Source organism: Cicer arietinum, chromosome 3, assembly GCF_000331145.2.
Source record: "Cicer arietinum cultivar CDC Frontier isolate Library 1 chromosome 3, Cicar.CDCFrontier_v2.0, whole genome shotgun sequence".
Classification (NCBI taxonomy): Eukaryota; Viridiplantae; Streptophyta; class Magnoliopsida; order Fabales; family Fabaceae; genus Cicer; species Cicer arietinum.
The window spans coordinates 75,446,949-75,462,206 of NC_021162.2; the positions used below are offsets into that span (position 1 = coordinate 75,446,949).

General features: G+C 29.9%; 3 protein-coding genes across 3 annotated transcripts; 1 reads left to right on the forward strand and 2 right to left on the reverse strand.

Moving 5' to 3' along the window:
* Nucleotides 1-1,228: 1,228 nt before the first annotated feature.
* On the forward strand, nucleotides 1,229-3,384 carry LOC101499772 (protein ECERIFERUM 2-like). Its single transcript, XM_004494634.4, has 2 exons — nucleotides 1,229-1,763; nucleotides 2,328-3,384. Exons 1-2 carry the CDS (start codon nucleotides 1,338-1,340, stop codon nucleotides 3,258-3,260), a joined length of 1,359 nt encoding a protein of 452 aa, XP_004494691.1. The 5' UTR covers nucleotides 1,229-1,337; the 3' UTR covers nucleotides 3,261-3,384.
* A 1,385-nt stretch (nucleotides 3,385-4,769) lies between these two features.
* On the reverse strand, nucleotides 4,770-7,958 carry LOC101500090 (probable aldo-keto reductase 1). Its single transcript, XM_004494635.4, has 7 exons — nucleotides 7,591-7,958; nucleotides 7,322-7,489; nucleotides 6,884-7,087; nucleotides 6,612-6,784; nucleotides 5,727-5,823; nucleotides 5,489-5,642; nucleotides 4,770-5,274 (listed from the first exon to the last, which is right to left on the reverse strand). Exons 1-7 carry the CDS (start codon nucleotides 7,639-7,641, stop codon nucleotides 5,096-5,098), a joined length of 1,026 nt encoding a protein of 341 aa, XP_004494692.1. The 5' UTR covers nucleotides 7,642-7,958; the 3' UTR covers nucleotides 4,770-5,095.
* A 1,163-nt stretch (nucleotides 7,959-9,121) lies between these two features.
* Nucleotides 9,122-12,090, reverse strand: LOC101500420 (probable aldo-keto reductase 1). The gene is made up of 6 exons (XM_004494636.4): nucleotides 11,602-12,090; nucleotides 11,113-11,337; nucleotides 10,797-10,969; nucleotides 10,554-10,650; nucleotides 10,073-10,226; nucleotides 9,122-9,622 (listed from the first exon to the last, which is right to left on the reverse strand). The coding sequence occupies exons 1-6, from the start codon at nucleotides 11,833-11,835 to the stop codon at nucleotides 9,426-9,428; spliced, it is 1,080 nt and encodes a 359-aa protein (XP_004494693.1). The 5' UTR covers nucleotides 11,836-12,090; the 3' UTR covers nucleotides 9,122-9,425.
* Nucleotides 12,091-15,258: the final 3,168 nt, after the last annotated feature.

Sequence of the window (15,258 nt, forward strand, 5' to 3'; positions counted from 1 at the left end):
ACTCATAAATAGTCAACAAATTATACATTTGTATATTTATATTTCTATTCTCTTATACAAGATTTGTCAATTTTAAATTCTGTCATAGTTGTTGTCCGTTCTAATAATTTTGATTCTAAGATTTCTAATGGTGGTGGCACACAGTTATATTAAATAAAAAATAATAATTTATTTAAATAAATATAATTTATTTAGACTTCTTAGCCATGAATTCAATTAAATTTCTAGAATATTGAAGAGAAAAATAATAATAATAATAATAATTTATTTAAGAAAATATAAAATTTATGTAGGAATTAAAGAAACAATTCATTTCATCGATTCATTGAAAGTAATGGTTTTTCAAACTTCAAACACTATTTTATTAAATTTAAAAACTATTATATTATATATTTTATATTCTAAATTTATTATTAAATATCACGCAAATTCAAAAGAATTCAAATGATTCATGGAAGATTAATGAAGACTAAAATGTAAATTTAAACATAAAAGATACTATTGTAATTTTTTGTTTGTAACAGAAAAATTATTTTTCTTTAGTATTTTGTGAGTAATACTAAAATGAAAGATATTTTGTCACTTATACAACTGTCATGTATTTCATATAAATAACATAGCTTGAATAATAAAAATAAAAATTAATTATTAAGTTACTTACTCATTTTTACATTTACTAATTTACTTATTTTATATATGTCTATGTCCATTATTTTAAAAATTCTTATTTCATCTAATCTAATTATTTAAGTTTTTTTAATAATTATTGTTTTTATTTGTTTAAAATTAAAAGTAATGTTTTATAATATGTTTTTTGGAAAGAAAAAAGATTCTTTGTAGAATTCAAAAATAAGACATCATCTCATTTGAGTAAGAAATTAGTTTTTAAGTTAAGTTATAATTAATTTTTTTTTAATTTTTTAATTATAAATTATTTTTTTAAAGTCAATTTATTTTTTTAATATCAATAAAATTTATGAGATTTGATATATATATATAAACTAATATAACAATTTATTTATTAAAATCGTTTTTTCCGTGGGACGTATAATTACTAGTTAATTATAATTAATTATAAGTTGAAACATCGCTTATAATAATTGAAATTAGAAATCCCTCCTCCACCCGACACTTAAATAAATTTAACTACCAACCATCAACCACCTTTTTCTTCTTCAATAAATTCTCAACTGCATCCATAAAAACAAAACAGTGATATTAATAATTAATCAAAAGAGTAGATAACACGGACAATGCTCCTTTTCTTCTCAGAGTAACATTAAGCAATAAGTATATTGTTTCATTCATCAAGAGATAATAAGAAAGAAAAGAAAAAAATGTCAGCGTCAAAGGTAACACAGGAATCAAAACTAACGGTTGTATCAAGCAGACCTGTGAGTTACGGAAAAACCCACAAATTGTCGGCACTAGACCATGGTATGGGTTTTCACACACTACATTTCATATTCTATTACAAAAACAAGGATAAGTGGTTTGAGTCATTTGAATTGGATCCGTTGAGGGAATCATTGTCGGAGGTTTTGTCGGTATACCCGACAATAACGGGTCGGTTAGGTAATGGTGATGGTAATTGGGAAGTACGTTGTAATGATGCTGGTGTTCGTGTCATAAAGGCAAATGTTGATACAACACTTGATGAATGGCTTTCAACATCTTCTCATTTTGTATACGATGAGGCTGACCTTATTGCTTGGGATCATATGCCTCTTGATTACAACACATGGTCTCCTTTTCAAATTCAGGTACTTTATATCATTTGCTTTCAAATGTTCTTTTTCTTTTTTTTTTGTTACTCATTGTTTGACTTTTGAAATTGAAATTTTCATTCAACTTGAGATCTTAAATTTACTAAATATTTAAATTGTTGTTTCAAATTATTTATAGTTAATTAAAATATTCTTAATAAATTAACGGAAATAGCATTTTGACGGATTTTAAACAATTTATAAGAATAATTTTATATTTTGTAAATTTAAATTTCACTCTGAAAATAATAGTTTTATGTATTTAATTTAAAATTTTGTAAATACACCGTTTTTTTTTACTTTACTTTTGTTTATATTTAAAAAAATAAACACCAAAGTGATATTTTGAGAAAAAAATATGATAGTTTTTAAAGATATGTGAGAAATAAAATGTACTATTAATTGAGTGATATATATATAAAAAAAAAATGTTTGGTCAAATTAATGATTTTGATGATAACTTTAGATACATTTTAATCTGAATAAGAAATAATTTTGAGCAACATTAACAATTTTGTTGAACGAAATTATTTGTTATGAATAGATGAGTGTGTGTTGCAGATAAATAGGTTCAAAGAAGGTGGTGTTGCAATAGGACTAAGTTGTAGTCACATGCTTGCTGATTTAACATGCGCATCATCCTTCTTCAAATCATGGTCCCAAACATACCGCCACTTTCCCATTTCACACCCCCCTTTCTGCACTCCAATTACCACCTCTTCACCACTCCCAAACAATATTGCAAATTCATTCTCAAAACCACAAACATCAATTATCTCTTCAAAAAACATGGCTACATCAACATTCAAATTTTCCAATTCAATCATCAAACATTGTCTCTCTAAAATCCAAAACACTTGCCCCAATGCCACCCCATTTGACTTCCTCACAGCTCTGTTTTGGACACGTGTCATTCATTTGAAGCCATCAAAAAGTCAAAGTCAAAGTCACTCTTTATCAATATGTAGAGACTTTAGAAAACTTATTAAACCATCACTCCCTATAGGGTTTTTCGGCAACGCTTTACATTTTTCAGAACTGTCGCTAAAAGTTGAAGACATGGAAAATGATGAATTAGGAAACATAGCAAAACAAATACACAATCATTTGAAAGAGATTACAGAGGAAGAAATATTGTCTTCAATAGAATGGTTTGAATCACAAAAGGAATCAGAAGGAGGGAAATTTCTAACACCGAAATGCATGTATGGTTCTGAATTAACTTGTGTTTACATGGAAGAAGAAAAAGAGACAGAATCGTTGTTATATGATGCAATGTTTAGTGATAATGAAAAACCAGCTCATGTTTCTTGTAGAGTTGGGAATGTTGGTGGTGAAGGTTTGATTATGGTGATGCCTTCTATGGAAAGAGGGTTTGCAAGAACAGTGATAGCAATGTTGCCGGAAGAAGAACTTGAAAAACTAAGCAACGACCAAGAAATTTTGAAGCTTGAGCCAACAATTATCCTTGCTGGTTGTCGTCTACAGCATTGACTTTTCCTCTTCTAAATAAGTTTCACATTTGAACAAATAATTGTATTAAAAAGACTATCTCTTTCCATTTTCAATTTATTGTATCATTTAATTAATAATATATATGTTTATCACTTTTAATTTATTATTTTCTCACTTTATATTTATGATAATTGAAACGCATTAATATTTAATAAGAGTAATTTAATAAAATTGTTAATTTTTTTCTTTATATTTATCATCTTTTCTTAAGTTTTTTTCTTTACATTTGTGATTGATAGTATTTCTTTTACAGAGGAGAAATTAGTTATTGGCAGGGTGGATTAGTTGTTCCTAAATTCTGTTTGGAAGAATTAATCATAGGGCAAGTGGTTAAAAATTGAAATTGTGTCAAAATCAATTATACTAAGTAATTGGTGTAAGTGTGGGATAAAATGTGTGATTTAATGGTGAATTGTTTTGAGCAAACTTTGTTCATTTTTATTGAGCGATATATTCCAATTATTTAACACTATATACACTTATTATATTCAATTAAAACATTGTCAAGACCTCAATGTAAAATAACTTAAAGAAAACAATGTATTTACTTTTAATCTCAGCAATTAGTTTAGTGCAGTTGGTGTTAGATTTTTTGTTGGAGTTATGCTGTAAATCTTGAACAAGAAGATGATGAAATTGACGACGATGAAAGTTGCACAGATAAATTCCAAAGCGTGTATATCACACTAAGCTTTATGTTCGATTCGCCCCATCAATCTACGTTTATTGGATGCAAACGAGTTAACCAGCGAATCCCTTTAATGATACTTAAAAGAAAAAATATGTCACTTGTCCCTACTCATGTTACGTTATGTACATACAAGTTAATTGATAATTGATGTGGGACTAATATTAACATCAAAAATGCACTAGGCATATATACATGATACATCCCTTGAACCTTTTATTTAGAGCTACATGAAAGGTGATTGGCCAAACTATTTCTTCTGAAACCGCAAGTTTGATGTGAGATCAAATTATCTGTAGTTGGAATTGATGCTTATAGATACCTTTGAAAAGAAAATATACTCCATGTTCAATCTTAAAGTTTGGCATAAAAGATGTCACAAACTTAGGTATTGATGAATTGAATTGCTGGTGCAGACAGTGCAGTTTCTTAGTAGTAACATTTTGTTTGAAAAATTCATTCCAGTAAATCTGTCACTCTAGACTCGGGTTTGATAAATACAAGTTGCTAAAGGTGCTGTCTTTTGCGTCTTTTTTTTAAGCTAAAACGATTTCGTTAACATGCATAGAAAAGAAACCACAACTTAAGCATAAGATATGCCAAGAGTAGGACCAAATTAGTTATTACAATAGAGCTTAGGATATGAAAAATGTGATTTCTTTGCTGAAAACTCAAATATATTTGTGTATTTCTTAATAAAAAGTATGTGAGTAGTGCTAGCAACATTTACTATAACTCTCTATTTTCAACATTCGCTCTTTTATTTGGTGAAATTCATGTAGATCCTACCATTTTAAAAATGAAAAAAATATCACATCTTACCATTTCACATCTGTAATCCAGACCAGGAAAATATTAGTGGTACATTAATTGAACCATTGTTAAGCAAACTGGTTGGTAACCATGACATGGAAACCTTGATTTAATATCATACTTCATCTGTCTCTTTGTTTAATCACATAACATTTACATAATTAAGCATGAAACACAAATTTTGCTGAGTTATCCAGATTCATTATTCAACCAATACCGATTGGTTTTATTCAGACAGGACTGAATTTGGGAGTCATGGGAATTAGACCAGAAACTATGATCTCAAATACTGAGGTGCAAAACTGGCATCAAGCTATGCTTTTGGTGGAGTATTAGCAAACTTCCATGAGCATTGAACAAAAGCATCGGTTGTCCGACTCCCTGCCACCTCAGATATTGGCACAGCCTCTTCAATCTCCTTCAAATCGTCTTTGTTGAGCTTCACTTTAAATGAACCAATATTACTTTCAAGATTTTTTATCTTTGTAGTTCCTACAACACATGGCAACAACAAAAGGAATCATAACTGAGGTTTCTAAGAGAATCATAAGTTCATAACTATGAGCTCATGATGAAGAGAATCATAACTGAGGTTTAGAGAACACTTGAATTTTTAGCCTTCGTAAAAAAAATGAAAAAATTAGACATGCGAGTAAGCTCCACAGATATTTAACTTGTTGAGGTCACAAAATGGAAAATCACTAACCAGGGATGGGCACTACATCGTCTCCTTGATGAAGAATCCATGCAAGAGCCAGTTGTGAAGATGTACATTCATACTTCTCTGCCAACTTTTCCATTCGAGAATAAAATATCTTGTTCTTGTCGAAGTTCTCCCCCTGTAACCTTGGTTGGATTGCCTGGTGGAAAAAAATAGATGTTGGTGAACAATGAACAAGGATAACTGTGACTGTCATCAGAAACAAATTGGATCAAGTTCCTACCAGAAAACTGTTTGCAGGTATACTTTCTGTGATGGCCTTGCCTCCGAAAAATCCACGTCCAAGAGGACTGTATGGTACTATTCCAATGCCAAGTTCCCTGTAAGAGTTGTCACCAAACAGCCAAAGTCATTTACAGAAGAATCCTGAAGGATATCAAAAAGCATTAATTTGTCAGGAAGTGAAAGAAAGAATTTGGTCGTTCATACTCAAATCAAAAGGTTTCCAATTCAAGCAAGTAAAAGTAAAACTATTTAATTAAAAGTGTATCTTTTCTAGAACACTGATTCAAGGTGCGTGTTCTTTGTTTGAACAATATCACATGAAAGAAAAGGTGTTTTTTCCATCACATGAAAGAAAAGGTGTTTTTTCCATTTCTAAAACTACTAACCATGTATAAGACACTCATGTTCAATTGTCTCAACAATTATACCACTATGGAAATTATAAACAGATTACAGAGGTGACAGACCACAAAAAAAAGTGTAGAAAGAAATCACTCAATAAATAGACACTTCAAAATTAATGTTTGTTTTACTTGAAGTTATATCATATTTGAATTTTGAGAGCAATCCGAATTCCAACCCGATTTATGAAATCACAAAAAGAGTAATGTTTTTCTGGTTTTTGGATAAAAAGGAAATATCTGTACTCTTTCCTGATGAAATGCTAAATGCTAATAATCTCACAACAAAAACAGTTAGAACAAAATACAAGTGTAGGACTCGGCAACACGCCTAATCCCAAGACTGCCGATGCTTCATAGGCTTCAACTCAGTCTTTCAGTGAAATGAAACAATAGTTCAAAACCTTCATACATATTGAGTCATAATCACGAGTAATTCACAAATTAGAGTAGGAAATAGAAAAAACAAGGAGTTAAAGTACCTGCAAAGGGGAACAATATCAGGCTCGATTTCACGAGTCCAAAGCGACCATTCCATTTGAACAGCAGTAATGGGATGAACAGCATGTGCCCTTCTAATTGTATCAACACTAGCCTCAGATAATCCTATGTACTTAATCTTTCCCTCTTCAACCAACTTTTTAAGCTCTCCCATCTATGATTCAAAACACCAAATCAAACACACCACTACATACCATACCACTAGTACTGTCTAACAAATTTCAAGAATAGAGAAAAGCATTGTATAACTCACAGTGTCCTCAATAGGTACCGATGTGTCAACACGGTGCTGATAATAGAGATCAATGTATTCGACACCAAGACGTTGAAGACTACTCTCAATACAAGATCGAACATATTCAGGACTACCGTTTACTACAACATTATTAGATTCAATTTTCACAATCCCAAACTTTGTTGCAATCTGAATTTGATCTCTAGGTAAGTCTTTCAGTGCCTGAGACAGAATTATTAAAAAAATTATATTATCACATTGTTGAGACCTCCATCCAAATCACACACTGTGTAACCATTGAAGTGATTATGGTCAAAGTCAAACGTTTCTAATAATCTAACTTCCAGTGTATAAACTCTTTAGATGTATATAAATGAAATCCAAAATAAAGTAAAATAAAAGGGATAAGGAAGAAAGTAAAGAAAAATAGGTGAATTTGAATGAGTAGAATAATACCTTTCCGAGCAAAATTTCATTGAGATGTGGTCCATAAACATCTGAAGTGTCAAAGAAAGTGATACCTTTGGTGAAAGCATGATTGACCAAAGATGTAGCAACATCTTCGGAAACAGCAGCGTTGTAGACTCCAGTGAGACCCATGCATCCATATCCTAGCTTTGAAACCTGCAACAACAACGAAACCGTTATTTCAATACTATTAATTAATTAATTAATGATTTACAGAACAAGGAAGTGATGATGATATCAAATTTAACGGTATATACTTCCAAGCCTTGGTTTCCAAGCTTCACTCGAGGAATATGAATATCTCCCATTTTTGTGTTTCACTAAAAAAATTCAACTATGGTAGGAGTATTTTTGTATTTGTGTTGTGTAATCCTCTTCAAGAATGTGTTGGTGGCGGTAGGTGAACCTTACCTAACTCTTTTTGATCGGCGCACTAACATTTTTTAGTTGATTAATCTTCATTTACCTTTAATTGTAAACTTATTTCACTTTACTTTAATTACGGTACACTCTCTACCCATCTTACTACTGTTGTGTATTTAATTCAACCTTACAGCTCCAATCACACATGTTGGCGGCATTTAAGTGAAGCAATTCAATACGGGATAGAAAACAACCCAAATTCGAGGGATGAATTTGTTATTTGTTAATAGAATAAAATGATAAACAGGATATCTGACAAATTCAAATGAATATTCATGCCTCACAATTTGGATCGGCTAAATAATTATAATTCAACGAAGTTAATATATTAATTTGTATTAAACAAAAAACGTGACACACGAAATAAAAAATAAAAAACACAAAATCAGAAAAAAAATCGCGAAAGAAAAATCAAATTTATATTAGAGATCAGATATAAACACATGGATGTTCATATCTAAACCAATAAAGAAAAAAGGCAAATCAATCCAAACAATCTCTTTTTTGTTAAAATCGCACCGATCGAAATGGATTTCGAATCATAAATTTTAATACTTACTTTTTATTAGTATGATATATTGAATGTCTACTGTTTGTTGGTTCTTAATTTTTTTCTTAATAATACTTATTAATTTAATTTAATTTATTTTGTTGTTATTTCATATATTTCAAATATAATCAATTATTTTTATTCCGTTAAATTAAAATATATTATATATTATATTTTGCATATCTATTATTATAGCATATTTTTATAATATTTATATTATTTATTTTTACAATTATAATTTAAATGTCTAAAAATTGATCTAAATTAAACTGTTTGTAATTGGATCGGTTTGAATTTTTCTAAAATTTGCATGCAATTGTATCTTTAAATGAGATGGAGTTTTACTTTAAAATCGATCCAAACGCATTGCGGATATTACTCGTCAACGTGAAGAAATAAAGAAGAAAAAAAAAGGCATTCGGTGATTCTCAGCTAAAAAAATTGACACAATTTCTTCTTTCCCCCAATTTTTTTTAAAAAATAAAGAAATATAATCCAAATATCCCTTATAGGAGAGGTGTGTAATCTACTCTGAATTATTTGTTGCTGGAAAATCAAGTATATGTAATAACTAATAATTTGCTTATCAATTGCTTGTATGGACGTTTTATTCATATTCATCCAACATTGAATCCTACGAGAATTTGATTCTAATCCCTTATTGTTTATTGAACCAAAACAGAAGAACAAATGTAAACACCTAAATACCGAGGCAAGTCATAATTGAGTCAAGTACAAATATAGATATGATACTTTTTAACCAACCAAATATTTAGCAAGCCAACTTTCAACATGGACTATATTATCAATCAACATTTTTTTTTTTGGGAAGAACACTTAACTCATTTATTAATAATAATGTGTGAAATACAAGAAGCCATATAATAAAAAACTTGGGGACTAGCAAAAGAAGGCGACACCCTCGCAAGAGAGTGAACAACACGATTAGCTTGTCTCCGAACATAACTGACTTTATAGTTGTTTGAAAGATGTAAAAGATACTATCAACAATGTAATTCATATTCAAGTTTTATCATTATAGGCAACAAGATCTTCAAACGACCTTGTTGCGCTTTATTCATGACTCGGTACATTCTCCAACTAAATGGGATTTATATTTTAGGTTGAGACCCTTGAGTCTTTAGGAGGTGTATTAGCAGATTTCCACGAGGACCACGACAAGTGATCTAGTCCATTGTAGTGTCTACTACCTGCTACATCATCTACAGCTGCAGAAATTTCTCTCAGATCCTCTTCAGATAGTTTCACTGCTAAAGCACCAAGGTTTTGATCCAGATTCTTAATTTTCGTTGTTCCTGACATCCAAATAAATCATTAGAAATAATTATACATTTACAATTCAAAACAGCAAAAAATATAAAACATATGCAATCTTAGCAGCAAGCAGCATGTGCATGAGTTATATAATTGCATTATGAGCACTTGATAATTTAGAAGAACCTTCAGCCAGCACCAGCAACCTTAGTACATCAGATGACACACTTAATATATGAAATGCATTGCCATAAAGCCTATACGCCGCAGACAAAAGCATATAAACTTTTTTGCATATTTGATTAGTGCACAAACACAATTGTAGAAATTTACTGTGCATAATAGTTTGTTAAGATTAACAAATAAGCAGAAAAACCATATTTCTGATACAGGTTGCATATCAGCTCAGAGTAGCAACTAGCAAGTCCCTAGTATTAAAGATATTTTAAAATATATTATTTTCTAAACCAAATACATATTTTGTCACTCACCAGGAATAGGCACAACATCTTGGCCTTGATGGAGTACCCATGCTAATGCTAACTGAGCAGGAGTGCTCTCATGCTTCTTGGCTAGACTTTCAATTCGATCATATATGCTCTTGTTTTTTTCCAAGTTCTCGGCTTGAAAGCGAGGATGAGCAGTCTGATAAGCGAAATAAGCATCAGAAAACTAAATTGTATACAAAACAAAGTCTTACTTCTAAAGAAGACTTATAAGTTCAAACATCACTCATGTGAGAAAAACAGAAAAGGATGGTATCCAATGTATCATTACACTAGTTTGAAAAACAAATTTTTGCAATGGAATGGACAGATACATATATTTTACAAAAAAAGACGACAAACTAACCGAGATTTAATTCATGATTAAGATTTGATTAATGCTATTACATAATTTGGCACATCCTCCTAATAATTTCATGGCATGCGGCAAAAACACACATTTAATTTAAGTGCTAAAATACTATACCAGGCCGCTAACTGCCGCCACATTTTCCAGAACTCCTTTGCCACCGAAAAAACCACGACCAAGAGGACTATATGGTACAATTCCAATACCAAGCTCTCTGTATCAACAAAAGCTTTAAATAAGTAAAGTCACATTTAACACAAGCATGCCACCACAAGTAACTAGCTTCTTAGGTTTTAACCCTCTTTTCGAGTAAAGTAACTATAAAGAAAAGTTGTTCAAATTATAGGAACTCGAACAAACCTGCAAAGAGGAACTATCTCTTCCTCAATGTCACGAGTCCAGAGAGACCACTCTATTTGTACAGCTGTGATTGGATGAACGGCATGCGCTCTCCTTATAGTATCTGGGCTAGCTTCAGATAGCCCAATATACCTGACTTTTCCTTCTTCCACAAGTTTCTTAAGTTCACCTACCTGTAACATAACAAACTTGTTAACAATGCATCTAGTGAAATAAGCCAACTAAAGTCAACATATCAGTAACAATTACAATGTATGCAATGTACTACTATACAAAAATCGAATGCAAGTTTCTTCATGAGGAAGAAATCCTTAACTGTATCCTCAATAGGGACAGATGTGTCCACTCTGTGCTGATAATAGAGATCAATGTATTCAACATCAAGACGTTTCAAGCTAGCTTCGCAACATGAGCGCACATAATCCGGTGAACCCTTGACGACAACACTACCCTTGACGATCGAATTACCAGAAACACCTCTTCTTGATAAACCAAATTTTGTAGCCACTTGAATCTTTTCTCTAGGTAGTTTTTTTAAAGCCTAGTCCACAAAATCAAATCATAACCAACCCAAATCAGCATATCCCTAATTATAATACATCTTTTTTTTTGCAATTTGTAATAAATATTGTAATGAAAACATTAACTAATTATCTATCCGGAATGATAAACCTAAAAAACTATATTAATTGTGAACAAGTTTAATATTACAGCAAACTTTCTTAATTCCCGTGATTTACTAAAAAGGTTTTATATTTAGACAATGAAGAGAAAATAGAAGGTGATTAGTAATAGTAATTGGTACCTTTCCAAGCAAAATTTCATTAGCACCATTGTCTCCATAAACATCAGCGGTGTCAAAAAAAGTGATTCCTTTACTGAATGCATAGTTAATTACGGAAATGCCATCTTGTTGAGGAAGAGGATCATTGTAGGCACCACTTAGACCCATACACCCAAATCCCAATTTTGAAACCTGAAACCCTTGGGTTCCAAGTTTGACATGAGGAATAAGATGATGAGTTTGCGTTGAGGCCATTTTGGTTTCTCTTTGTCCAAATTGCTTGCAAATTGATCTCAATTCCTATATATATATTACTATATATATAGATAGATACGCTTAGTTATATTCATAGCTGCCACGCTTTATGCCTTATTGAATTTGTGGTATGATATCGTCACTGAGTGTGTCACCGGGGAGGCTGGTTTCATCACTCAGCATGTCACTGTGTTTTCTTTTCATCGTTCGGATTGGCTTGGAAAGGTGGAATAACATTCCTAACTCACTTCACCTAAAATTTTCATATTTTAAAAAAATATACGAATTTAAAAACTTAAGAATAAACATAAATTTGTAGGTTACTTTAGCCGTAGTGTAAAGAGATGACTAATGAGGTGTAAGTCATGAGTGAGTCACGCAAATTTTAAGTGATTATAATTATGATAGATTAGTTACGGTGATTTTGTAATATGTGAATTTTAAATGGCTAAGAATAACAATAAAATGATAAATAGATGTAGATAGTAAAATAAGGTTCGTAAATAACAAATTTGTTTATATTTTTTAACGTCGTGGACTCATCCATTTATATATTAGTTGTAAAATAATATAATGATATAGTATTTTGTGTCATTTTATATTTACAACAATTATTTTATATTAAATGAATTAAAATTTTCAGTTATAATAAGTTATTTGTTATAAATTATCAATTGATTTTTCAATTTTGTATAGTTGTATATATATTTGAGGTATTTATCAATATATAAAGTTTAAGTTTGACTCTTTAAATAAAAATTTTAAGTTTGGTCTTATTTATTTTATAAGTCACCTGGGTGTGATTTAACATCTAACTAATAGACTCTGAATAGTTTATTAATAACCTAACTCTTTTACACCCCTCAAGTCTTAAGGAGATGTGTGATTTTCTGGCTTGGTTTCGGCCTTGTGGGCTGAGTGCCTCTTGTGGTTTGTTGGACCTTGGGCCTTTTGTGTATGATCAATGGGTTTTGCACTGTGCACCCTTTCACTTGTACCTCCCACCTTCCATCATCATAGAAAATACCAGATTACCCATAATATTATTAGTAAAAACTCCAAAAAAATTCTCTTTTTTTTTTTTTCATCTATTTTATTCGAAAGTTTGAATTGTCCGAATCACATTTGCAAACATTTGAACCTTTGAAACTTTCGAAATTCAAAAGTAACATAAATTTTGAAACTTTGAAATTTTCTAAATATTAATTTTCTAAATTTCGAAAGTTTTCATAAACGTGAAACTTTCGAAGTTCATTTTTTCTCAAAATTTTGAAACTTTCGAAAGTTTCATAATGCAGAAACCTTTGAAACTTTCTAACAATCTGAAAGTTTTGAAATATAAAATTCAGAAACATAAAGTTTTTCAATTTAAAATTGGGGGATGCACAGTACAATTCTCATGATCAATTTGAGAGAATTGGATTTCATATCTGACATTTTAACTCTTACTCTTTCATTTTATCATTTTTGATAAGAACTTTTAAAAATATTTTTAGAGAAAATACAAAAAATTTAAATAAAATCAATCTATTGACTATCTCATATTTATATATTTTTACATATAAAAAATTTTGTTTTCAAAATTTTTGGTATACAAATTTTTTGTTTTGCACATCAGAAATTTCGAATTTTCAAAATTTCTCTATACAAAATTTTTTCTCAATTTTTTTACAAACTGAAAATTAAGTTTTTGAAATTTTTAGTGTGAATATTTTTTCTTCTTAATTTTTTTATATATCATAAATTTAGCTTTTTGAAACTTTTGATATGAAATTTTTCCTCAATTTATTTTACATATCAGAAATTTTAAAATTTCTGATATGTAAATCTTTTTTCTTTTTCTTTTTTATATAATAAAAAATTTAAATTTTTGATATTAATTTTTTTTAAAACAAAATGTCCACTATGAAAATTTTGTAGTTGTGTGAAATAAATAGTTGGTCTAAAATTTTTTAATAAAAGGAGACGAAGATGATAAGAATAAAACTGAATTTTTGGAGAATTGTTGAAAGAAGAAAAAGGTCATTCGTTTTTTTAAGAAAAACATCATCGCACGCATATCATGTGTTAGAAAAACCAAACCATTACTTTCGAAGGTTTAGCCACTTTTGTGAATATCACCCGACATGAAGTTATTCCAACCAAAACCACTATTTCATTCGCACTATATCAAAATTTTATCTTAAAAAAATACTGTATTTAATTATTTTTTATAATTATATATTATTTTTTTCGTTTTAATTAATATATTTAGTTTAATAATATAAAAAAATATAATATTTAAAAAAAATAAATGTATTAATTTTTAAAAATTTCAACTCACATTTGATTCACTACTTTTGTCTGATGAGCCATAGGGTTGGTGGATTGTTGGCCAACAAAGCAATAAGATAATTGAATTAAATCACTTGTTCATTAGTTTGGTTTGATTTGTTTAGATTTGTCTTCTCTAAAGAAACGAAAATAAAACGATTTATCACGCCTTTAATTTTATCTCTTCAAAACTTTTACAACCTCTCCACTGTATTTGAAAATTTGTTGTGTTTAAATGTTTCTCTCTACACTCTCTTAACTTCTCTATCTCTCGTCATTTTTTAAAATAATATTGAAGAGAAAGAGTTAACGAAAAAGATAGAGAAGTGAAAATTTATAGAAAGAGAGTAAGTGGAGATGATCCACTTTAATTTTGATATTAAAGATTTCCCGATTAATTTAGTATTTTGTGCAAACCGTATGCAACACGATTTGATGGACCCGTGCAAAACTGCAAATTGAAAGATGCACATGGTCCCCTAAGTACTCATTGTTCATATACTTTGTTTGGTTCATTCCAATTGATGCCTACCTTAGATGCAACATAGACAATGCAAGAAAGAGAAAGTAATTAAAGCATAATAAAGTTTTTAAAAGTATCTTGGGATATATAGTAACTCTCACTAGAGTGTGTCTAGCTGCATGTGGTGGTGTGACCGCATGATGTTTTTTAATTCGTTTCTACTATAGGACCACATGCATGCATCTCTCTCATTGTTTTACTTTTCAACTTCTATGCTTTCTATATGATTTATAATTTACAATGCAGGTATCTTGATATTTTAATGGGTAACATCTAATCATTTAATTTTAAATTATTTTTGCATATACTTGTACCCATATTTTTTCAAAGGTTTAATATTAGATATTGATAGACGTTTAGTTCATAATTCAAATTTAAAATGTATTAATATATCAATCGGTTGTAAAGTCATCAAATGACCAAAGTGCGTGATTAATGATCAATTTTTTCCAAATTTCTTCGTCGAAATATACAAATTATATCTCTTTGATGCAATTTTATTTTCAAGAAACACTCCAAACGAGTCGAGTTGGAGGACAGAGATCTTAATAGCATGTTTGGTATTCCGTTTGAAATATTTCCAAATC

Excerpts from the sequence above, each read along its gene's own strand:
- LOC101499772 (XM_004494634.4), top strand. The coding sequence starts at position 1,338 with ATGTCAGCGTCAAAGGTAACACAGGAATCAAAACTAACGGTTGTATCA. Across the intron at positions 1,764-2,327 it reads GGTCTCCTTTTCAAATTCAG|ATAAATAGGTTCAAAGAAGG; the intron begins GTACTTTATATC and ends TGTGTGTTGCAG.
- LOC101500090 (XM_004494635.4), bottom strand. The coding sequence starts at position 7,641 with ATGGGAGATATTCATATTCCTCGAGTGAAGCTTGGAAACCAAGGCTTG. Across the intron at positions 6,785-6,883 it reads CGGTACCTATTGAGGACACT|ATGGGAGAGCTTAAAAAGTT; the intron begins GTGAGTTATACA and ends TTTGAATCATAG. Across the intron at positions 5,275-5,488 it reads CGATGTAGTGCCCATCCCTG|GAACTACAAAGATAAAAAAT; the intron begins GTTAGTGATTTT and ends CATGTGTTGTAG.
- LOC101500420 (XM_004494636.4), bottom strand. The coding sequence starts at position 11,835 with ATGGCCTCAACGCAAACTCATCATCTTATTCCTCATGTCAAACTTGGA. Across the intron at positions 10,970-11,112 it reads CTGTCCCTATTGAGGATACA|GTAGGTGAACTTAAGAAACT; the intron begins GTTAAGGATTTC and ends GTTATGTTACAG. Across the intron at positions 10,227-10,553 it reads TGGCGGCAGTTAGCGGCCTG|ACTGCTCATCCTCGCTTTCA; the intron begins GTATAGTATTTT and ends TTCGCTTATCAG.